This window comes from Babylonia areolata, chromosome 3 (genome assembly GCF_041734735.1).
Source record: "Babylonia areolata isolate BAREFJ2019XMU chromosome 3, ASM4173473v1, whole genome shotgun sequence".
NCBI lineage: Eukaryota > Metazoa > Mollusca > Gastropoda > Neogastropoda > Buccinidae > Babylonia > Babylonia areolata.
Window position 1 is genome coordinate 22,672,558 of NC_134878.1, and position 27,014 is coordinate 22,699,571.

Below are 27,014 nucleotides of genomic sequence, written 5' to 3' on the forward strand. Positions count from 1 at the left end.
GGAAGCCCCGGGCCTGTCTTTATACTAATCATTTGATATGTGCACACAGCACAGCTTTTTATGGTAACTCTCTCCATGAACAAGGTACCAAACTTCAAGTCAGTGCTGCTTATGCCACTGATTCAGCAAGCACACATGTAAATAAAAGAAACAAACCCAGACACTTCCTAAAAAAAATAAAAAATAAATAAATAAATAAATAAATAAGGAAGCTCCGGGCTTGTCCTTATACCAATCATTGGACATGTGCACACCACAGCAGCTCCTCCTCCTTCTTCTTATTTGCGTTCGACAGCTACGCAGTCAGGGTCGAAGTCCGAGGGATGCCACAAACTCGGACGTCCGGTGAAGATCGGTTGCCGTCCCCCAGAGCTTGGTGTTGAGGTCAGCACCCCCAGGCCAGGACTGCTGCCGCATCTTCTCATACAGGGGGCAGTCTTGGAGAATATGGGATGGGGTCTGGTCAGCCTGGCCGCAATCACATAGGGATGTGGCTGCCACTCCAATCCTCTTCAGGTGTGCTCGGAGGCCGCAGTGTCCTGTGCGAAGGCGGTAGATGGTAGTCTGGTGTCTTCTCTCCAGTGTCCTGATGGGATCTTGGTGTGCCTGGTAGCCTCCGTTCAGGGTGACCCAGCCTCTTCGGAATCTGCTGCGGAGGAGAGTTTTTGTTTCCTCATATGTGGCAGGAATAGTTGGCTGTGTGAGCTGGCTTCCTTCCTTAGCGAGGTGGTCTGCACTCTCCTCTCGGTATAGTTCCGCAAAGGTGTTGGCTGCGGCCTTTTCTGTTTTCAGCTGGTTGTCCTGCTCGATGACGGTTTTGCCTCTGCTGGGGTTGTCATCGTTCAGTTTCTTTGTCAGCTTCCAAAGCCCCTGCATGTCTGTTTCCATGTTCAGGGAGGATGTCTTGTGCCACAGCAGCAATGACAGAAGAAATAATGTGAAGAAACACAAATTCAGTTCTCAAAGCCACGGCGGGGTGCTGGTTGCCATGGTTTAGCGTTGACCGTGTAAAATGATGGGTACAACCTGCCCTGCTCGTTGAGCAAAGGGAAGTTATTGGTAACGTCCCTCCTCCACTACAAACCTTCCAGCCTCCACTTTGACCATGTCTGCCACGTTGTTTATGTATAAAATTCAAAGCGTTCATATACCTAAAACACAGGTATAGGTAGAACAAAAATTCAATGACGTTGTACGGACGTAAAGTGTCTTCATTCATTATTTGACTCTTTATTCTGCATGCACATACATGATGGCTTTAAAAAACAACAACGGACCATCAACTCTTTCACGAGATTTCAGTGTTACTGAGGCATGAGTGAAAACCACACACAGTCTTCATTTCAATTGGGATTCTGAAAAGAGAGGAGAGAGGGAGGGAGGGAGAGAGAGAGAGAGAGAGAGACAGAGAGAGTGAGAGACAGAGACAGAGATAGTGAGACAGAGAGACACAGAGAGAGACAGGCAGACAGACAAACAGACAGACAGAGGAAGAGGACACCCCCACACTCTCACACACACCCCCACCCACCCACACACAGAGGAAGAGCACACACACACACACACACACACACACACACACACAAACACACACACACTCACACACACACACACACACACAACCGCCACACTCCACCCCACCCACCCCTCTACCTCCCACCCCCACCCCACCCATCCCACCCACCCACCCACCCCCCAACACACACAGGCAGCAGGCTAGCCACCTAGCCCACCCACACCCCCGCCATGCAAGACAACAAACGGCGTACCTGGTTGTTGACAGGTAGCACCTCAATGTCGAAGGTCTGCCCGTACAGCTTGTTGCCGCTGGAGTCCTCTATGGTGTAGGCAAACCTCACCAGGCGGGACTCTGGGCCTATATCGGCCTGGGGCGGAATGTAAGCCACCTGCACAACACACACACACACACACACACACACGCACGCACAGACGCACGCGCACGCACGCACGCACGCACGCACACATACGTCACCTTCAGTTTTCGTATCATATTCATGCCCACCACTTTTCGCAGCCTCGCAAAGGGAACTGAAACACGTAACTTGAAAGCGAATCGAAAATTCTGTCTGGTCACTGAGATTTAAAAAAACAAACAAAACCCCCCCAAAACAACAAAAAACAAACAATAGAGAGCTGAATTGAATCTTATGTCATGGAATCGTCTAACATCACTTTTATGCGAAAAGACAGTGATTAAAAGTTTCATTTATTCATTTATTCTTTATTGTCCTGGGATATGATAACTGCCAGCGCGCGCGCGCGCGCACACACACACACACACACATACACACACACACACACACCGAGCTCCCTCTGTGCAATGACGTGTGTCTATTAATTTTGTCACGCACGTGGTTACGATCTGCCTTCCAGTGTGGAGGACATCTGGACTGGATCTGATCCTAATCACAGCCTCAGCTCTACTCACACACACACACACACACACACACACACACACAGTCTGTCTGTCTGTCTTTCTCTCTCACTCTCATGCACACACACACACACACACACACACACACACACACACAAACACACACACACACAGTCTGTCTGTCTGTCTTTCTCTCTCACTCTCATGCACAAAGACTCAGAAACACGTACGCACGTCCCCCCCTCCCCCCCTCCCCCACACGCACACACACTACAAACTCAAATATAAACAAACACACACACACACACACACACACACACACACAAACACACAGACACAGACACACAGAAACAGACACACACACAGACACACACACACACACACACACACACACACACACACACACACACACACACGAACACCCCCTCCACTCACACTCACACAATACACACACACACACACACACACACACACACACACACACACCACACCACCACACCCCACCCACCCCACACCAACCTTCATGTGGTTGATGTCGGCCTGTGTGAACCTGACGGCCACGGGGATGGAGGACTGCTTGTTGACGTTGGAGACGTTGTGGGTGGTGATGAGCCTGCCCGCATCCCTCTCCCCCCGGTTGTACACCAGGTAGGGGGGCGTGGTCACCGTGTACAGCAGCTCGCGGGGCTTGGACTCCACGTCCGTGTACAGCAACTCCACCTGCCAGGGTAGTCAGGTGCAGCAACAACAACATCAGCAGCAGCAGCAAGAAGAAGAAGAAGAAGAAGAAGGATGATATACATAATAGTAAGCGTTGGCTTTCTCCGCTGATGAGCAGTGAACACGAACTTTCAACATCCACCTGTCAGGGTAGCAAGGGGCAGGCACAGCGTCAACAACAACAACAACAATAACAACAGCAGCAGCAACAATAACAACAGCAGCAGCAGCAGCAATAATAATAATAATAATAATAATGGTACTTATATAGCGCTGAATCTTGTGCATAGACAAATCTAAGCGCTTTCGCACCAGTCATTCTCACGCACGCATAACTCTAAAACTGGAGAAACTAAAGAAAAGGAAGAGGCAGGGAAGGGAGGCTATTTAATTGCAAGGTCCAGAGACCGAGAAAGAACGGCGGCCAACAGTCGAGAGTTTGAATCTGGGTATGCGTAAGTGGAGTGGATCCGAAGCTGATCGTAGTGAGCGAAATGGAGTGTAGAGGTGAAGGCAGTAATAATAACAATATCAGCAGCAACAGCAACAATAACAATAACATCAGCAGCAACAATAACAATAACATCAGCAGCAACAGCAGCAATAACAACAACAACAGCAACAACAACAACAAGAAGGATAGTACAAATAATAGGATGCATTGACTTTTTCAACAGATGAGCAGTGAACAAAAACTTCCAACATTCACAGCAGTTCCACCTGTCAGGGGAGTGACGGAGGGGCAGACACGGCATCAACAACATCAACATCAGCAGCAGCATCACCAGCAGCAGCAGCAGCAACAACAAGGGTGATATACACAACAGGATGTAGGATCTCCACACATGAGCAGTGAACAAGAACTTTCAACATTCACAGCAGTTTCACATGACAGCTGGGTTGGGAAACTGTAAAATTGTGGGGTTAAAAAAATACCAAAGAGGAAGACACGTTGATGCGCCAGAAAATAAAAAAAAGAGAAGGAAAATGGTGCTGTATGATAATAATAATAAAATAATAATAATAATAATGGATACTTATATAGCACACTATCCAGAAATCTGCTCTAGGTGCTTTACAAAAACGCTCTTGTTAACATAAAACATTATATCTATATTACATACACACACCAAAATGTGACCACACACACACACACACACACACACACACACACACACACGCACACACACACACACACGCACACACACACACACACACTGCATACATACATTTTAACATACATGTGTATCTAACAGCTACCCTAACACGGACGCACACATAGGCAGGCACAAACTTACATAAACACATAATGATGCTGCAAATGAGTAAGGAAGAAAAAAACAACCAACCAACCCAGCTTGTGTTGTACCTTTCATAGTTGTTCTCTTCGCTAAGAGAAGTGTCTTTCGTATTTTCACATTGATACTTCTTGAAAACCATCCGCTATTTGCTTGTTGCTTACTGTCTTGAAAACCATCCGCTATTTGCTTGTTGCTTACTGTCTTGAAAACCATCCGCTATTTGCTTGTTGCTTACTGTCTTGAAATCATCCATCCGCTATTTGCTTGTTGCTTACTGTCTTGAAAACCATCCGCTATTTGCTTGTTGCTTACTGTCTTGAAAACCATCCGCTATTTGCTTGTTGCTTACTGTCTTGAAAATCATCCATCCGCTATTTGCCTGTTGCTTACTGTCTTGAAAACCATCCGCTATTTGCTTGTTGCTTACTGTCTTGAAAATCACCCGCAATTTTTGTTGCTTACTGTCTTGAAAACCATCCGCTATTTGCTTGCTTGTTGCTTACTGTCTTGAAAACCATCCGCTATTTGCTTGCTTGTTGCTTACTGTCTTGAAAACCATCCATCCGCTATTTGCTTGTTGCTTACTGTCTTGAAAACCATCCGCTATTTGCTTTTGCTTGTTGCTTACTGTCTTGAAAACCATCCGCTATTTGCTTGTTGCATACTGTCTTGAAAACCATCCGCTATTTGCTTGTTGCATACTGTCTTGAAAACCATCCGCTATTTGCTTGCTGCATACTGTCTTCTCTTGCCACTTTATGCCGAGAAGTTTTCTGAGGCTGGTGATGTGGAAGTGGTTCAGCTTTTTGGCGTGGCGTTTGTAGACCGTCCATGATTCACATCCATAGAGCAGTGTGGTGAGAACTATGGCCTTGTATACTTTGAGCTTCGTCTCCAGGGTGATGCCTCTCCTGTTCCAAACGTTCTTATGGCGTCTGCCAAAGGCAGCGCTGGCTTTGGCGAGTCTGGCATTCACCTCGTCGTCGATGACAACTGTGCGAGAGAGTGTACTGCCCAGGTATGTGAACTTGTCCACCGCGTTCAGTCGTTGCCCGTTGATGAAGATGTTTGGTTCGGTTCAACGTAAGGCTTTCCTGGAGCTGGCTGGTGATGCACCAGCCAATCTGATTATAATGACACTGGAAACGAATGATGAGCGCCCAATGGCAGTCGTCAGTCGGCTCTACCCACTTACTTGGATAGCCTGTTGTGCAAATGACCCCGAGTTTGTAAAGCGCTCCGAGCTTGGTCTCCAACAAAGGATAGGCGCTGTTATAAGTATCCATATCAAATCGAATCAAAATCAAAATAATTTTGATTCAAACTGGTAACGTGCCAGATGTACGTACACCCACGTAAGGAAACAAACGCCCAATTTGGGGGGAGGGGGGGGGGGGGGTCTTCTGCAACTCCCTCTGACACAGTGGCTGAAAGAGAAGCTTGTCACGAAAATGCACGCACGCGCGCGCGCGCGCGTGCGCTCACACGCCATGCACGCGCACGCACAGCACACACTGCTCCGCCAATGGTCAACGATCAATCCCGCCGGGTAAGAATGGTGAATGGTTAATTAATACCAGTCAGAAACTGACACACAGACAGAGATGAGAAAAACATTGGGGAGTCAAAGAGACAAGAAAAGAGAGAGGGATGGGAGGGAGGGAAAGAGAGACAGAGAGAGAGAGAGAGACAGACAGACAGAGAGAGGGGCAGAGAGACAGAGAGAGACAGAGAAAGGGACAGAGAGTAAGAGAGAGACAGAGAGAGGGACAGAGAGAAAGAGAGAGACAGAGAGAGGGACAGAGAGTAAGAGAGAGACAGAGAGAGGGACAGAGAGAAAGAGAGAGACAGAGAGAGGGACAGAGAGACAGAGAGAGACAGAGAGAGGGACAGAGAGTAAGAGAGAGACAGAGAGAGGGACAGAGAGAAAGAGAGAGACAGAGAGAGGAACAGAGAGTAAGAGAGAGACAGAGAGAGGGACTGAGAGACAGAGAGAGACAGAGAGAGGGACAGAGAGAAAGAGACAGAGAGAGGGACAGAGAGAAAGAGAGAGACAGAGAGAGGGACTGAGAGACAGAGAGAGAGAGAGAGGGACAGAGAGTAAGAGAGAGACAGAGAGAGGGACAGAGAGAAAGAGAGAGACAGAGAGAGACAGAGAGAGAGACAGAGAGAGACAGAGAAAGGGACAGAGAGTAAGAGAGAGACAGAGAGACGGACAGAGAGACAGAGAGAGACAGAGAGACGGACAGAGAGACAGAGATAGAGAGAGGAACAGAGAGTAAGAGAGAGACAGAGAGAGAGACAGAGAGAGGGACAGAGAGACAGAGAGAGGGACAGAGAGTAAGAGAGAGACAGAGAGAGGGACAGAGAGACAGAGAGAGGGACAGAGAGTAAGAGAGAGACAGAGAGACGGACAGAGAGACAGAGAGAGGGACAGAGAGTAAGAGAGAGACAGAGAGACGGACAGAGAGACAGAGATAGAGAGAGGAACAGAGAGTAAGAGAGAGACAGAGAGAGGGACAGAGAGAAAGAGAGAGACAGAGAGAGACAGAGACAGAGATAGAGAGAGGAACAGAGAGTAAGAGAGAGACAGAGAGAGGGACAGAGAGAAAGAGAGAGACAGAGAGAGACAGAGAGAGGGACTGAGAGTAAGAGACAGACAGAGAGAGGGACAGAGAGTAAGAGAGAGACAGAGAGAGGGACAGAGAGACAGAGAGAGACAGAGAAAGGGACAGAGAGACAGAGAGAGGGACAGAGAGAAAGAGAGAGACAGAGAGAGGGACAGAGAGACAGAGAGAGACAGAGAGAGGGACAGAGAGTAAGAGAGAGACAGAGAGAGACAGAGAAAGGGACAGAGAGTAAGAGAGAGACAGAGAGAGGGACAGAGAGAGGGACAGAGAGTAAGAGACAGAGAGAGACAGAGAAAGGGACAGAGAGTAAGAGAGAGACAGAGAGAGGGACAGAGAGAGGGACAGAGAGAGGGACAGAGAGAGGGCCAGAGAGACAGAGAGAGACAGAGAGAGGGACAGAGAGTAAGAGAGAGACAGAGAGAGGGACAGAGAGACAGAGAGAGGGACAGAGAGAGGGACAGAGAGACAGAGAGAGACAGAGAGAGGGACAGAGAGACAGAGAGAGACAGAGAGAGGGACAGAGAGACAGAGAGAGGGACAGAGAGAAAGAGAGAGACAGAGAGAGGGACAGAGAGACAGAGAGAGACAGAGAGAGGGACAGAGAGTAAGAGAGACAGAGAGAGACAGAGAGTAAGAGAGAGACAGAGAGAGGGACAGAGAGAGGGACAGAGAGTAAGAGAGAGACAGAGAGAGACAGAGAAAGGGACAGAGAGTAAGAGAGAGACAGAGAGAGGGACAGAGAGAGGGACAGAGAGAGGGACAGAGAGACAGAGAGAGACAGAGAGAGGGACAGAGAGTAAGAGAGAGACAGAGAGAGGGACAGAGAGACAGAGAGAGGGACAGAGAGAGAGAGAGAGACAGAGAGAGACAGGCAGCACGGAGAAATGGGGAGGAGCGAGGGGTGAGACATAAAGAGAGAGGGAGGCACGCACAGAGAGAGAGAGAGAGAGAGAGAGAGAGAGAGAGACAGAGACAGAGACAGAGAGTGACAGAGAGAAACAGAGAGAAAGGTGGGGGGGGGAGGGGGAGGGGGACACGGAGACAGGCAGACAGACAGACAGACAGTTTTCAATTAGAAGAAAGTGTCAAAAGCGTGCGGACGGATCCATAATAGGCTATGTCATAATGCTGTTTTTAATATAACTTTTTATTATTATTATTTTTTTAATGGAGTAGGTGCCTGACCCTGGCATAAAACCCAACGTGCTGGTCAGGCCTTGAGGGCCCTACCCTAGGTTTGTGTAAAACATGAACAGAATTAAAAGCAACAGCAACAAAAACGAACAGACAGACCGTGACAGACGTACAGAGAAAAAGGCACTGGACACGGGAGGGTGGACACACGTTCGTTCGTACAGACATAACACAAGCACACAGACAGACAACACACACACATGCAGACAACACAACATGCAGACAACACAACACACAGACAACACACACACACAGAGACAACATACACACACACACACACAGACATGACAGAACAGACATACAGAGACAACACCAACACATACACAGACATGACAGAACAGACATACAGTACAGACAACACCAACACATACACAGACATGACAGAACAGACATACAGTACAGACAACACCAACACACACACACAGACATGACAGAACAGACATACAGTACAGAGACAACACCAACACACAGACACATAGACATGACAGAACAGACGAACACAGACTGAAACAATACACAGACTGACAGACATACATGAAAGGACAGACATACAGAAACACCACCAAGACACAGACAGACAAACAGACAGGCATGATAGAACACAGACAACACCAACATACAGACAGACATGACAGAACAGACCTTCAGAACAACAACAACACACACACACGGACAAACAGACAGACATGATAGAACACAGACACACACAGACAACACCAAAACACAGACATGATAGAACACAGACAACACCAACACACAAACAGACAGACATGATAGAACACAGACACACAGACAACACCAACACACAGACAGACAAACAGACAGACATGATGGAACACAGACACACACAGACAACACCAGCACACAGACAGACATGACAGAACAGATCTACAGAGACAACACCAACACACACAGACAGATAAACAGATAGACAGACAGAATAGACGGACACGACAAGAAACCCCAGGCCCCAGGCACACCACCACACCACCACACCAACACCACACCACCACACCAACAGCACACCAACACACCACCACACCAACACCACACCACCACACCAACACCACACCACCACACCACCACCACACCAACACACCACCACACCACCACCCCAACACCCTCACCTGACTGATATATCCCACGCTGGTCTCGGGAACGTACATCAGCCGCGTGGCCTCGGCGGACAGCTGCGGGGGGTTCTCGTTCATGGGCGTGATGAGGATGTGGAAGGTCTGCGGCTCGGACTCGTTGGGCGGGTCCTGCTGGTCCTGCAGGGTGAACTGGAACGAGTCCCGGAACACCTCCTCCCCGGAGTGCCGGTAGTACACCTGCCCCTTCAGCAGGTCCCGCTGGCGGAACCCGAAGATCTTGGTCCCGGAGTCGGACGGGCGGATCTTCCTGAGGAGGTCCCCTGCTCTGGGGGACTTGACGATGGTGTAGATGATGTTCTGGTCCAGGGAGTCGGCATCGTGGGCCAGGAGGAGCTCCTCGTGGATCTTCTGGAGGCCTCCCTCGTTGACCTGCATCCCGAGGTTGTTGATGAGGTAGGGCGGAGTGTCGTCCTTGGGGATGATGGTGATGGGGAAGCTGGAGAGCACGGTGTGGGACCCGTCGCTGATGCGCAGCTCGATGCGGTCCTTGGTGGAGTCGCTGTCGTCGTGCTGGTAGGACACCCGCCGGTTCCGCACGTCGTCCATGGTGAAGATCATGGTCGCTCTCCCGCCCACCACCACCCGCCCGTGGTGCAGGCCCCCCTGTGTGTGTGTGTGTGTGTGTGTGTGTGTGTGTGTGTGTGTGTGTGTCCGTTAATCATCGTTATTGTTGTTGTTATCGTTATCGTCGTCGTCGTTATTATCATCATCATCACCATCGCTATGATCATCACAATTGTCAACGTCATCATCATCATAGTCGTCGTCGTCGTCGTCGTCGTCATCATCATCATCACTATCACTGCTGTGATCATCACAACTGTCATCCCCATCATCATCATCGTAGTCGTCGTCATCATCATCATCACCACTCTTGTCATCGCCATCATCATCACCACCACTGCTATGATCATCACCGTCATCATCATGATCGTCCTCGTCGTCAACACAACCGCCAGCGCTACTATCATCATCGTAGTAGTTGACATCGTGTCATCATTATCATCACCATCACTATCGTCATCACAATTGTCATCATCGTCATTGTCTCCATCATCACCACCACCATCACCATTACAACTGCAGTCACCACTGTTGTCCTCGTCATCGTCATTACCACCACCACCACCACCACTACTACTATCATCATCAGCATCATCATCATCATCATCATCATCATCATCATCATCATCATCATCATCATCATCATCATCATCATCATCATCATCACCACCACCACCAGTACTATCATCTCATAACTGTCACCATAATCATCGTCATAATCACCACTAACACATCTTCTACTGTCATCACAATAGCCACCGTCATCATCATCATCATCAGAATTGTCATTATCATTACCATCTTCCCTCTGCCAAATCCTTGACTTCAATATACACATGTATTGACCGCAGGTGCCACTCTCTCTCTCTCTCTCTCTCTCTCTCTCACTCTCTCCCTTACGCACACAGACACAGACAGACAGACACACACACACATACACACACACATACTCTCTCTCTCTCTCTTTCTCTCTCACGCACACAGATGCAGACACACACACTCATACACAGACTCTCTCTCTTTCTCTTTCTGTCTCTCTCTCACTATCACTCTCTCTCTCCCTTACGCACACAGACACAGACAGACAGACAGGCAGAAACACACACACACACGCACACACACACTCTCTCTCTCTCTCCCTCTCTGTCTGTCTGTCTCACGTACACAGACGCAGACACACACACACTCTCTCTCTCTTTCTCTCTTTCACGCACACAAACACAGACACACACACACACACACACACACACACTCTCTCTCTCTCCCCACCCCAACCCACCACCACCACCACCACTACCACCACCACCACCCCACACCCCCACCAACCCAACCAAAAACCCAACCCAACCCAACCCCCTCACCTTAATATAGATCCGAACCCTCCGCGGGTTGTCGCTGTCGACGACGGACAGCTGTCGCTGGGTGAGGGGCCGGGACTGTCCCTCCAGCAGCACCAGGCCCGAGAGGAGCGCCACCCTGGGGGCCGTGGTGTCGGAGGGCCGCACGGCCACGTGCAGCGTGATGGGCACGCTGTGGGCGAAGTGGCTGTCGTGCACCTGGAACTGCACCTCGTGCACCCGCTGGTCCTTGTAGGCCCTGTGGCGGTGGCGGTCGTTTCTTCGTCATCATTACGTAATGATATTGATGATGATGGTGATGATGACGATATTTTCATGATATTCATCATGCTGATGATGACAATGATACTACTACAACTACTACTACTACTACTATGATAATACGACTACTACTATTACTACTAATGATGAATGATGATGACGATGATAGTGATGATAGTCGTATTTGTATGACGCAAAACAAACAAACAAACAAACAAACAAACAAACAACAACAACAACAACAACAACAACAACAACAACAACAAGAACAACAACAACAACAACAACAACAACATAATGACTATCAAGTCAAATTTCATATGCAAAGAAAATCAAACCGCACACACACACACACACACACACACACACACACTCACTCAATCACACACACACACACACACTCATTCACTCACTCATCACACACACGCACGCACACACACACACACACACACACACACACACACTCACCACTCACTCACACACACACACACACACACACAACCACACACACACACACACACACACACCAAAGTGTTTTAATTTGAACTGAATTGAACCGAAGACCCACTGTAACCAGCGAACATGCACAGACACGTCCCCGGGGCTGGATTTACACGAGGAGATCCTTGCAGCGCTAAGTTTGCGTAAGTGTGGAGAACGTAGAGTGATGGCCTAGAGGTAACACGTCCGCCTAGGAAGCGAGAGAATCTTGGTTCGAATCACGGCTCCCCCTCCGATATTTTCTCTCCCTCCTCCACTAGACCTTGAGTGGTGGTCTGGACGCTAGTCATTCGGATGAGACGATAAACCGAGGTCCCGTGTGCTAGCATGCACTTAGCGCACGTAAAAGAACCCACGGCAACGAAAGGGTTGTCCATGGCAAAATTTTGTAGAAAAATCCACTTCGATAAGAAAAACAAATAAAACTGCACGCAAGAAAAATTTTTGTTTTTAAAAAGGGTGGCGCTGTAGTATAGCGACGCGCTCTCCCTGGGGAGAGCAGCCCGAATTTCACACAGAGAAATCTGTTGTGATAAAAAGAAACACAAATACAAACGTTCCGAACTCCGCGCCAAGTCCACAGACGTTAGGAACGTCCTTGATAAAATCAACAAACAACTTTCCGCTGCAAAGATTGCTCAAGCATCCCAACTCAGTTCAGGGCAACACAACGCAAGGTCCAACGCAAGTTCAAAACACGCGCACGCACACACACACACACACACACACACACACACACACACACACACACACACACACACACACACGCACGCACACATAAGTACACACAAAGGAAAGAAACAAAGAAGAAGAAAAAACAATCACATATTCCGTTACTCCGTTACGGCAGAATGACAGAAGACGTTCATAGGAAGAGAACAAGAATAATTATGTAAGTCTGAGCATGGAAGGACGGGGGGGCAGGGGGGTAGGGGGGGGAGGAGCGGGGGGTAAAGAACGGAGGAGTCATAATAAAACAATGAAGACTCACAAAAAACAAACAACAACAACAACAAACAAACAATTGTGTTGTGCACTGTATCTGCATGTGTGTGTGTGAGAGAGAGTGTGTGTGTGTGTGTGTGTGTGTGTGTGTGCGCGCGCGCGCGTACATGCATACATGTGCATGCACATGTATGTGTGTATGTATATATATATATATATATATATATACATGCATAAAATTATCAGTGTGTATGCATATGAATGTTTATGATTGTTGATGTTTATTCATGAGTCGTTGACTAATGACACTGTGCATGTATCGAAAGCATTAATTTCTGAAATGCCTTTTTCTTTTTGTGTCACCCTCCGATCAAAAATGGGCTTTTCTCTTCCTCTCTGTGTGTCACGTCTTTTTTTCTTTTCTTTTTTTTTTTCTTCTTTTTTTCTCTCCTTCTTTCTTCATCTTCTTCAGTTCTCGTTAATATTATAAGTTCAATATTTATTTCTCTTTTTTTTTTTTTTTTTTTTTTGGTTTTGTTTTTGTTTTTTGTTTGTGTGTTGTTTTTTGGTTTTTTTGTTTTTTTCCTATACAAATTGTTATGAATTGAATATGTATTTGTCTGTTTATGTTATTTAAAAAAACAAAAAAACAAACAAACAAAAAACTGCCGACCCCAGATAACAACATAAAAAGAAAAAAAAAAAAAACAACCAAGTCTGAATGCATACAATAAAGACGCAGTCGCACTAACTGCAAGTCTAAACCCACAACATGAACACTTAAATGACGGGTCAGACTATAATTATAAAAGATATCATCAAAGTGCGAAAGATCAGAGTTCACAAGATGACAGGTTGAAGGTGTGACCACACATCACACAACTTCGCGTGTAAGTGTGAGGTAAGGTCTCAACTCTCGCTGTTGTTGCTTGACGGAAACATCAGAGAAGAGAAACTTTTAGCTGATGTACACACAACAGCTTTGGAAGACCACACCCTACAATAAATTTAAGTTTAAAATAAAGCAAAGGTTGAGAGACCAATATATGCAGACCTGGAGTGCAGAAAAAAAATGAATTGTATTATCACTACAGAATATACAAAGAACAATTTTCAGTTTGAAAAATATATTACAATTCTCCCATATAATTACAGAACTATAGTTATGAAGTTTAGAACTCTCAATCACAATTTACCCATCCAGGAAGGAAGATTCTTATGTGCTGACAGAAATGAGAAGGTTTGTAGAAAACATAATTCAGGTGAATTGGGAGACGAATTCCATTACGTCTTTAATAAATGCTCGTTCTTTTCAGACACCAGAAAAGCATTCTTAAAACCATTTTATTGTAAACGACCGAACACACTGAAATTCAGTACACTCTTTAATTCCCCGAAGAAGAAAAAAGTGTTGTTGAAGCTGGCAAAATTTTTGAAAATTATTATTGAATCTGTGCAATAATTTTGATGTTATTATTCTTTTTTTTCTTATGTCAGGATAATAGTACTAAATGCTTCAAGTAATATATTTCCTATGTGTATGTTTTTTGTTTTTTTTGTTTTTTTTTTGTTTGTTTGTTTTTTTGTTAGTCTTTTTTTTTTCTCCTTATATTGAATTGCTGATTGTTTATTCGCGTGTGTGCATGTGGGCCCTGCAGGTTTTCGTTTCCTAGGGTTCCACTGTAGGTTTTTTTTGTGGGTTTTTTTTGTGTGTGTTTTTGTTGTTGTTTTGTTTTGTTGGGTTTAAAAAAAAAATAAATTCTCAAGGCCTGACTAAGCGCGTTGGGTTACGCTTCTGGTCAGGCATCTGCTTGGCAGATGTGGTGTAGAGTATATGGATTTGTCCGAACGCAGTGACGCCTCCTTAAGCTACTGATACTGATACTGTATTGTATTGTGTTAGCTGTATTGTACTGTATTGTATTGTATTGTATTGTATTGTATTGTATTAGGTTACTTTTTTTGTCACGACATAATTTCTGTGGGTGAAACACAGGTAGGTGCTCTTTCTGAGTAGACCGCGTCGCTACAGTGAAGTGACACTTTTTTTTTTTGTTGTCTACAAGTGTATCTATTTGGTCACATAAATGGAGTTTTCTACAGAATTTCGCCAGGAACCCCCCACCCCCGTTCTTTTTGGTCTTTTTAATTTTTTTTTTTTTTTTTTTTTTTTTTATTTTTTTGTCGTGGGTTCTTTTACGGACGCTAGGTGCATGCTGCACACAGGACCTTGGTTTATATATAGTCTCATCCGAATGACTAGCACCCAGATCACCGCTCAAAGTCTAGTGGTGTGTATGTGGGGGGGGCGGAGGGGGGGGGGGGGGGGGGGGGGGGGGGGGCGGCAGGGTGGGAGGGGAAATGATGGGGCTGAATGAACAAAATCCTTGTCTTATATGGGACTCAAACTCGTGGACACTCGATTCCTAGCCCACCGGTTTCCACTATCATGACGAAAGCCTCCTGTCTGAATGGTTTCGCACCTTACCTCTGAACTCGGAATTTAAAATATGAATTTAGAAGACATCCCGACAGGTATCTGTGCACGCAGACTGAGAATATATATCTGAACGCAGTGAGAAATGAGTTGAGGTGACGCATAAAAAATCCTAAGATGTCTCAGAGTTAGCAAAAAGGAAGAGTGATATCAAGGCGACCCATGGTTATATCTCAATCCAGAGAGAGAGAGAGAAAGAGAGAGAGAGGAGGGGGAGATAAAGGGAAGAGGCACAGAGAGAAAGAGAGAGAGAGAGAGAGAAGAAGAAGAAGATGATGATGATGATCACAGAGAAGAAGAAGCAGAAGAAGAAGGAGAAGATGATGATGATGATGATGATGACGATGATGATGATGATGATAATAATACTTACAACCACAGAGAAGCAGAAAAAGAAGCAGAAGAAGAAGAATAGAAATGATGAGGAGCAGAAGAAAGAAATACAACAAAATGTGAACGAAAAAAACAACAGAAAGAGAAACAATTTTCAAATAAAAGAAAGAAAGAAAGAAAGAAAAGAAAAGGAACTGAAAAAAAAAAAAAAACCAACATCAAGCGAACAGAAACGAAAGATGGGTGACAGAAAACAAAGTAAAGCAAACCGTTGACAGTATAAAAAAACCAACAACCCAATAACCCCCCCCCCCCCCCCCGACCCCCACCCCTGAATTCTATACCCTATCTCAGCCTCACTACACCCCCCTCCCTCCCTCCAAAATACAAACAAACAACTACGACAATAACAACAGCAAAAAAAAAGAAAAAAAAAAAAAAAAGGTTGACGGCATTTTGACATCAAGATTCCCCCATACCGCGTTCCACGCTGTGCTGTTATCCCCCCCTTTCATTGGATGTCAATTCGCTCACTTGCAAGATAGGGGAAAACTGACTGGTTAAATTGGGGAAACTCTTCTTTCGTTTTGACAGCATTTAAAAAAAAATTTTAAAAAAGGGGGGGAGGGGGGGGGTCGGGGGGGTATTTATTCTCTGTTCGTGAAATAAAATGAATAAAAAGAAAACAAATTATAACCTATGTCTTGAATTTCTTGAAACTCTTCTTTCGTTTTGACAGCATTTAAAAAAAAATTTTAAAAAAGGGGGGGAGGGGGGGGGGGGGGGGGTCGGGGGGGTATTTATTCTCTGTTCGTGAAATAAAATGAATAAAAAGAAAACAAATTATAACCTATGTCTTGAATTTCTAAGAGGAAGGAGGGATGGGTAGGAATAGACACACAGGAGTTTTACCTCTTGTCTCCAGCTGCAACACTTTGAACACTGACCACTGCTACAACTACTATTCCACTTTCTCCTTCTGCTACTACTACTACTACTACTACTACTAACTACTACTGCTACTACTGCTAATGCTACTACTACTACTACTGCTACTACGCACAGTCAGACCGACCTGTCTGAGAACAATGAAGAGACGGAAAAAAATATCCTCACACACACACACACACACACACACACACACAACACAAACAAACACAACACAACATAACACAAACACACACACAAACAACAACAACAACATAACATAACACAGACAGACAAATAATAAATACAAACACAAAAGAAAACACATTCAGGAACACACACACACACACACACACACACACACCAACACAAACACCACTCTCCCCCACACCCCCATCCCCAACACACACACACACACACACCAACACAAACACCACTCTCCCCCACACCCCCATCCCCAACACACACACACACACACACACACACACACACACCACACCACACCACACACACACACACACACACACACACACACACACCAACAAACCTGCTAGGGGGCCGGTAGGCAATCCTGTGGTTGTCCAGATCGTCCTGCAGGAAGGAGGAGATGGGCTTGGCGTGGTTGTCCAGGTGCACCAGATAACCCCGGCCCTCCTCGAACGGCTTGCTGATGTTGAACACCAGCTGCCCCTTGGGGGTCTCGTAGTCCTCGGCGGAGATGACCCCGGGGATGATGGTGGAGAGCACGAACTGGTCCACGTCCATCATGTAGCGGTTGATGAAGGAGGCGTGCGGGGGGGAGTTGGGCAGGGCGCCCTTGATGTAGATGGGCAGGTAGTAGCGCTCCGAGACCACGTCCTCGCTCACCGAAGAGTCAAAGAGCTCAACGGTGAGAGGGAGGTAGTCCACCTCGGGGGTCGGGGAGCGGAGGTGCTCGTAGTGCAGGTTCATGAAGAGGAACTCGCGGCAGTCCTTCTTCACCGAGTCCACCACCTGCCGACGCTCCCCTCCCATCACGATGTGGCCCACCAGGGGCCACGGGGAGTAGAACTTGGAGAAGCTGATGGTGCAGGACACGTTGGCGTTGCTGCTGTTGCGGAAGCGGATTGAAGAGGCGTCGATGGCGTTGGAGAGGCCGTTGAACTCGGGGACCACCACGGGCCTCAGCCCCCGCACGTCCACCACGTCGTGCGAGGCGTTGACCACTTTCACTGTCAGGTGCACCGTCTCCGTCAGCGTGTCCGAGGGCGTGAAGCGGTGCACGCGCAGCTTGACCCGGTCCGAGCTCAGCAGTGGGGAGCCGTTGTGGATGTACTGCACGGTGCGCGGCAGGAAGTGGCAGTCAAAGATCTGTGCGACACACACAACAAAGTACCTTGTCACAGATCTGTGCGACACACACAACAAAGTACCTTGTCACAGATCTGTGCGACACACACAGTAAAGTACCTTGTCACAGATCTGTGCGACACACACAACAAAGTACCTTGTCAAAGATCTGTGCGACACACACAGACAAAGTACCTTGTCATAGATCTGTGCGACACACAGACAGTAAAGTACCTTGTCATAGATCTGTGCGACACACACAGACAAAGTACCTTGTCATAGATCTGTGCGACACACAGACAGTAAAGTACCTTGTCATAGATCTGTGCGACACACACAACAAAGTACCTTGTCACAGATCTGTGCGACACACAGACAGTAAAGTACCTTGTCATAGATCTGTGCGACACACAGACAGTAAAGTACCTTGTCATAGATCTGTGCGACACACACAGTAAAGTACCTTGTCAAAGATCTGTGCGACACACACACACAGTAAAGTACCTTGTCAAAGATCTGTGCGACACACACAGTAAAGTACCTTGTCACAGATCTGTGCGACACACACAGTAAAGTACCTTGTCACAGATCTGTGCGACACACACACACAACAAAGTACCTTGTCACAGATCTGTGCGACACACACAACAAAGTACCTTGTCACAGATCTGTGCGACACACACAACAAAGTACCTTGTCACAGATCTGTGCGACACACACAACAAAGTACCTTGTCACAGATCTGTGCGACACACACAGTAAAGTACCTTGTCACAGATCTGTGCGACACACACAATAAAGTACCTTGTCAAAGATCTGTGCGACACACACACAGACAATATAGTACCTTGTCAAAGATCTGTGAGGCACACACACACACAGACAATATAGTACCCTGTCAAAGATCTGCACAACACACACTCACAGACAACACACACACACACACACACACACAGAGATAAATCACCTTCAGACACCTATACTGTTAGCTCTACATGGATTCAGCGACACCATCCTTAGACAGAATGATGCACTGCAGCCTAGACAGATCCACTTTCTGCTCTTTAATCAACTATTCCCTTTCATACAATGCATACATGTCAATGCTTTACAGTTTCCGTGTTGCGTGCGTGCGTGCGTGCGTGTGCGTGCGATCGTGCGTGTGTGTGTGTGTGTGTGTGTGTGTGTGCTTTACAAGTTTTTTGTTTTGTTTTTGTTTTTCGTGTGATATTGATTTTCAGTTAACTAACCATCACGTGCTCGTCAACTTTCTTACCAAAATGAAGGTGTTTTTCTCGAGAATAGTGACACAACATTATAGCTGATAACAAGTGAACAGAAAAAGGACAGACAGAAGACTTATGTGGCGTTAAAACTGAATGCCATTGATTGTAAAGCATATAAATACAAAAAACAAAAACAAACAAACACATAAAGCTCTTGTTCATAGAACAAAGAAAATGACGTCAGAAGTAACATACAAATTTTGTCCATCAACATCGATAAAATGCCAGACACACAATGATCACAGATTGATTTATACTGCTCAACAATAAACACACACACACACACGCACACACACACGCACACACACACACACACACACACACACACACACACAAATAAGACCACTTCCACTGAGAATTGGACAGACCACACGCACAGATTTCAGGAGAACGGCATCACACTCTACGACTGTAGAGAGATTGATAAATATCTCAGTCAGTCAGGGTGAAGGAGGATACAGACAGACCCCTCCCCCCCAACCCCCCCTGCTGGTGCAAGAATATAAACTCACACAACCACTCACCATTCTCCTCTTCCATCCCAACCCCCCAAGCCCACCTCTCTCTCTCTCTCTCTCTCACACACACACATACACACACAATACACATAGAGTGAGACAGAGACACAGAGAGCGCAGAGAATGAGAGAGAAGGATATTCTGGAGGGTAGGGGAGGAGAGGTTGCAAAGAAACAGGAAAAAGTACAGGTGAGGGAGGAGTTATGGAGGGGAGACACACACACACACACACACACACACACACACACACACACAGTGACGCTAAAAATACACACATGATACAGACAGAAAGAGAGAGGGACGGGTAGACAGACATAGAGACAGACACAAAGAGACACAGAGGAACAGAGAGACAGAGATAGACAGAGAGACAGTGAGACAGACAGACAGACACAGACAGAGACAGAGAGAGAGAGACAGAGACACATACACCTCATTCCGTGGTGTTGGTCGCTAACGAGCCAGTGCAGCGGTGTGGGAGGTCCGGCTGTTTCACACACAGCACTTGTCGGAACATGACAGGTCCCCCGCGACAGCCTTCACTCCCCCTGCCATCCCCCCTCCTTCCCCCTCCCCCTACCCCTCCCCCTCCCTCTCCCAGCCCAATTTCCTCCTATACCCACAATGCACCGCAGCTCGCTCCAATTGGCTGCTGCCGGCACAAGATGGCGACGCCAGACACTGATGACAGAGGGGGTGTGTGTTGGGGGGCGGGGGGGGGGATCGGAAGTGGGGGTGGGGGCAAAGTTCCTAACGGACCCCCCCGTCACGTTTTAGTGCGCACACACTGCACTGCACTGCACTGCTTTGCACTCAACTATAATTTGGTACAGGGCACAGGGACTCGGTTTCATGTACATTTCCGTTTGAGCTTTCTAAAATAATATGAATTGTGTTTTCAGTGGGGTGGTCAATGTTGCGCTCGAGGGGGACTGCGATTTGTTTCACAGCAAAGATGTGTTCGAGCATTTTCTTTGCACACACACACACACACACACACACACACACACACACACACACACAGAGAGAGGGAGAGAGAGAGAGAGAGAGAGAGAGAGAGAGAAAGAGAAAGAGAGACAGACAGACAGAGGAGATATCACAGATAAACTTTAAACGAAATTCAAGTTCTTTTTTTTTACCCCCCTGAGAAACCAGACAAATAAACGAGTGTGCAGATCTGACGTAGGCTTACAAAGTTTGGAGGCCCCTCACCCACCGGTCCAAACGGCCCACACACCTTGTGGCTATTACCAGCATCTCTGGATCCAGGAAATCGTCTGGGGGGGGGGCAAAAGGGGGAATCAAACTGCCAGCCAGTAATTGCCGCACCTTTCTCCACTCTAACCACAGAGCTTTATTAGCTGGGCCACACAGACACACTGGTGAAGATAGGGACCGCCAACAGCGAGGTTTCACCTACACGACCTATCTGGATGCCATGTCCCCCCTGTCTGTTGTGGTACTAGCTGTATCTGTATCTGGGTCGTTGCTTTCACATGGACGTAAAATATTCAGTTCAAACCTAAACTCATTATCACTTATGACTGAAACTTTCGACAATTTGTTTTGTTTGGAAAAAAAACAACAACAACCACCCACATCACACCTTATTCAGTCAAACGTAGTTTGTTTTTTTGTTTTTTTTACAAGATGCTACATTCAAACTAGGAGGCAAGATTACACTGGCTCTTAGTGATGCAGTCTTGGGGGCTAGCTGGCGTTGGGGAACCACCCCAACGCCGACTGTCCTGAAACCATCTTGGCCGAGATTTTTGAGAGAGTGGGGTGTAACGTGGGCAAGACGCTCTCCACTAAAAACAAATTCTAGGCCTGTTCTGCTGTTCACAGTGAGCCACGACCATCACACATACAAAAACATTAAAGTAGCATCCCAAGAGTGAATGGGTACCTGCCTTCAGTTGTGGAAGATTAAAAAGGCGAAAGGAACGTAATTATTGGCCCCGGGCCCCGCCTTCTGACGCAGAGCCCTGGAGCCAACTGCATTGCTTGGTTCTAACATTTTGACAGTTACTAAATGCCTACGTTGACCGAACTACGCCATTGGTCAGTTCCATACTACACACAGTTAGTAGCGGGTTACGACCATACTCGGCTCTTCTGTCTGAGCAATGCAACTGGCTCCTACTGGACACAGTGAATATGAATTAACTGCCACATGTGTGTGTGTGTGTGTGTGTGTGTGTGTGTGTGTGTGTGTCTGTCTGTGTGTGTGTGTGTGTGTCTGTCTGTCTGTTCAGTCAAGTAACTTGTGCTCACGTTTAAGATGAAAAGACACGGCAGTACTCCAGAGGTTGTGTCGCTTCACGTTAATCTACTTTAACTCACTCAGTACGACCAGTCCTCACTTCTCTACACAGACCCCTTGAATGTCCAGTGGGTGTCTGAATGACCCAACCTTTAGCTTCCGTCGTCAGAACTGTGGTATTCTTTGTCAACATTCACCTCTTAAGTATAAGAGCCTTCCGCTTGCAATATTTTGATGATGGTAATTGGGGTGAAACGCTGTTAACCTCGTCTCTTTCGCCGTTCGTATGGAAAGAGTTAAAAAGGCGAAAGGAACGTAATTATTGGCCCCGGGCCCCGCCTTCTGACGCAGAGCCCTGGAGCCAACTGCATTGCTTGCTTCTAACATTTTGACAGTTACACGTGACTAAATGCCTGCGTTGACCGAACTACGCCATTGGTCAGTTCCATACTACACACAGTTAGTAGCGGGTTACGACCATACTCGGCTCTTCTGTCTGAGCAATGCAACTGGCTCCTACTGGACACAGTGAATATGAATTAACTGCCACATTTGTGTGTGTGTGTGTGTGTGTGTGTGTGTTGTTTGTTCAGTCAAGTAACCTGTGCTCACGTTTAAGATGAAAAGACACGGCAGTACTCCAGAGGTTGTGTCGCTTCACGTTAATCTACTTTAACTCACTCAGTACGACCAGTCCTCACTTCTCCTCTACACAGACTCTTCAGATGTCCAGTGGGTGTCTGAATGACCCAACCTTTAGCTTCCGTCGTCAGAATTGTGGTATTCTTTGTCAACATTCCCCTCTTCAGTATAAGAGCCTTCCGCTTGCAATATTTTGATGATGGTAATTGGCGTGAAACCGCTGTTAACGTCGTCTCTTTCGCCGTTCGTATGGAGAGAGTTAATTAATGTTACGTTCGACTGCTTGAAGTTAAGTCAGCCGGTCAGTCAGTTTGAGGTTTAAACTGATAATGTGTCAGGTGCTCACCCACATACAGACAGACCTCACCAAGTCAGGAGTAAAACAAAGGAGAAAGTTTCGTTACCCAGAATCTTTCTTCTTCTTCTTCTTCTTTTTCTCAGTTTCAGTTTCTCAAGGAAGTGCCACTGCGTTCGGACAAATACCTAACACGCTACATGACAGACTGCTAGGAAAGTGCCTGACCAGCGGTATTACCCCCAACGCGCTTAGTCAGGCCTTGAGTGCATGCATATATATATTAGTCTGTCCATCAGAGTGGATTTCTTCTACAGTTTTGCCAGAGGACATCATTTATGTTGCCATAGGTAAATAGTTTTCAGTTTTTTGTGTGTAGATCAGTGGTTTTGACTCCACCTTCCTCAGCAAAATTGGTATCTGAATGTATCAAGTTTCCAACCCCAAGAGAGGCAACTCTGGACACCCCGCTCACTGACTCATTGTATTGTATTGTATTGTACTGCACTGCATTGTACTGTATTGTATTGTTTTGTATTGAATTGTGCTGTATCGCATTGTATTGTTATGTATCGTATCGCATTACATTATATTGCATTGGACTGTGTTGTATTCCTTTTCAGTCACATTTGCGTGAATTTCCGACTGCTCTCCCCTAGGACAGCGTTTCGCCACAGTGCAACACAACCGACTTTTTTTTTTTTTTTTTTTTTTTTTTTATTTCTGTTGTTGTTGTCTTTTTTTGTTTATAAATATTTGCCTTCAGGTGTATTTGCTTTCCTTATACAGTAACAGAGTAGATTTTTAGCGCAGAATTTTGCCAGGGCAGGGACAACCCTTTTTTTTTTCTTCTTTTTTTTGGTCATAGGTACGTTTAGGTGCGCCAGTAATCCAAACAATGGAGTTTGGCCGTGTGCGCGAGAGCGTCTTTGGGCGAGATGTTTCGCCTTGCGTTCGGTTTAGTTTCCACTGCATGTTTGGTGCATATCTGTTATGCATGTGTGGGGGTATGTGTGAATGTGTGTCTTCATGTTTTACATTTATTTGCTTATTTATCATCATTGCTGTCTTTTTTTTCTTTTTCTTTTTTTATATATTATTATTATTATTATTATTATTATTATTATTATTATTATTACTACCACCTTTTTCTATATTATAATTATTATTTATTTATTTATGTAAGCTTATCTATTATTTATTCCCCCCCCCCTTTTTTTTCTCTCTCAAGGCCTGACTAAGCGCGTTGGGTTACGCTGCTGGTCAGGCATCTGCTTGGCAGATGTGGTGTAGCGTATATGGTTTTGTCCGAACGCAGTGACGCCTCCATGAGCTACTGAAACTGAAACTGAAACTTAGTTTCCAACCCCCTGCCACAAAAAACAACAACCAAACAAACAAAAACCAACTCTGGAAGCCCTACAGACGTGTGGCTATAGTGTACACGCAGTAATAACACTGGGTTTTTTTTTGGTTTGTGCACGTGATCTTGGCGGACGGCTGCTCGCGAACCAGCGCCGTGGGAGGATTGTTTGCACACAACATTTTTCTGCAAGGCATGGTGAAGGAAAGAGGAAAGGAGGGAGGGCTGGGGGGTGGGGGATGGGGGGAGGGTGGAAGAAGGAATGTGACGGAAATGAGAGGAAGAGGAGGAATGGAGGATGGGGTAGAGGAAGAAAGGAGAGGAGAGGACAAGGAGGAGGGAGGAAAGGGAGAGAGAGAGAAAGGGGGTGGGGATGAGGAGAGAGGGAGGGTCGAGGGGAGAGAGAGAGAGAGAGAAGGAGAGACAGAGACAGAGAGACAGAGAGAGAACGGAGAAAGAGGTGGCGGGGGTGGTGGCGAGGGGACAGAGAGAAAGTGAGGGAGGCACGGTGAGACAGGGAGAGACAGACAGACAGACAGAGAGATAGGAAAACTGGGGGGGGGGGAGGGGAGAGAGAGAAAGAGAAAGAGGCTCGGAGGGAGAGACAGAAAGGGGGGAGGAGATGAAGGAAGAGAGAGAGAGAGATGAAGGGAGAGAGGAGGGAGGAAGAAGGAGGGAGAGAGTGAGAGAGAGAGAGAGAGTGAGGGACGGAGAAAGAGAGAGAGAGAGAGATGAAGGGAGAGAGGGGGGGGCAGGAAGATAGAGAGAGAGAGAGACAAAGACAGAGAGAAAGAGAGAGAGAGAGGGAAAGGCAGAGGGAGAGAGAGAGAGATCCGATCGAGGAAGTCTGGTTTCGTGTTTCAGAAAAATAATTTGCACAAACATTTTACAGAGTTATTCCTGGCCCTCTCCTCTCCGCTCAGTTTTCACACAAACAGAAGCACGTGCGATTCAGCCAAAGATACTTTTTTTATATCGGGAATGAATTTCCCTTTCAAATCAGCAGTGGAAATTGGCTCTTAACAACCTGATAAACAGTCAATAATTTGACAACCGGCTAGCAGAATGACCGATGGACAAACAGACGGACGGAAGGACGGACGGACGGACGGATGCCTGTGGGCGGACTGTCGATCATCATTATTGTCAGTGTAATACTTCTGGCACCACTTTTGCTTTTACACACACACACACACACACACACACACACACACACACACACACACACACACACACATACATACATACATACACACATACAAACATACAAACTTTTTTTTGTCATGGAGGATGTTTGGTCAAAACCTTACAAACTCGCCCTCCTCTCTTCTCTCTCTCTCTCTCTCTCACACACACCGACACAGACACAAACTGAGTCACACACAACGCCGCGCGCGAACGCGCACAGAGAGAGAGAGAGAGAGAGAGAGAGAGAGAGAGAGAGAGAGAGAGAGAGAGAGAGGGGTGGGGCAGGCAGACAGAGAGAGAGACACAGAGAAAGACAGAAATAGAGACAGAAAGAGACAGAGACAGACAGACAGACAGAGAGACAGAGACATTTAGAGGCACAGAGAGAGAGACACACACACAGACAGAGATAGAGAGTAATAGAGAGAGGAAGAGGAGAGGGGTTGGGAGAAAAGGGAGTGTAAGAAAAAGGCGGGGAGGAAGAGAGGAAGAGAAACAACAACACAAACACCCAGACAGGGGGACAGACAGACACGTACATAGAAAAGAGACAGAGACAGATAGAGACAGATAGAGACAGACACACACACACACACACACACACAGAGAGAGAGAGAGAGAGAGAGAGAGAGAGAAAAGGGAGGGTAAGAAAAAAGCGGGGAGGAAGAGAGGGAGAGAAACAACAACACAAACACCCAGACAGGGGGACAGACAGACACGTACATAGAAAAGAGACAGAGACAGAGACAGATAGAGACAGAGACACAGAGAGAGAGAGAGAGAGAGAGAAAAGAGACAGATAGAGACATATAGACAGACAGACACAGAGAGGAGAGAGAGAGAGAGAGAGAGAGAAAAGGGAGGGTAAGAAAAAAGGCGGGGAGGAAGAGAGGGAGAGAAACAACACAAACACCCAGACAGGGGGACAGACATACACGTACACAGAAAAGAGACAAGAGATACACGAGAAAGATATGTAGATATATATATATATATATTGAAACGTGGTGTGGGTGTGGTGGGTGGGGACGGGTAACAGGGTGGTAGTGGTGGTGGTGGTTGAGGGTGCATACGCCAAACTCGGGACTTTTCAGGCAGCGAAAAGGTGTGTGGGTGAATGTACTTAAGAAGTAAGCACGGGCATGGTAAGCACAACATCAGTCGTCTCTAACTTTGTTCCTTGCAAAGCTCCCTTTTGGAAGAAAACAACAGCAACAACAACAAAAACACGAGACCAAACACATCATAGGCAAGATAAAAGCGTATCGTGTGCGCGACAAAATCACGTTTATATTTCAGACATCAGAAGAAGAGGATCCCTTCTTCTCCCTTCTTCTCTCTCCCTCT

The 27,014-nt window shown here is 46.6% G+C and overlaps 1 protein-coding gene across 1 annotated transcript in view; it reads right to left on the bottom strand.

Moving 5' to 3' along the window:
• The window catches only part of LOC143279851 (FRAS1-related extracellular matrix protein 1-like), a 284,785-nt gene that overhangs the window by 36,627 nt on the left and 221,144 nt on the right, over positions 1-27,014 (bottom strand). Inside the window, 5 exon segments of the mRNA XM_076584091.1 lie at positions 1,770-1,907; positions 2,915-3,115; positions 9,368-9,997; positions 11,320-11,554; positions 17,328-18,130. Coding sequence (XP_076440206.1) covers positions 1,770-1,907; positions 2,915-3,115; positions 9,368-9,997; positions 11,320-11,554; positions 17,328-18,130 — 2,007 coding nt within the window.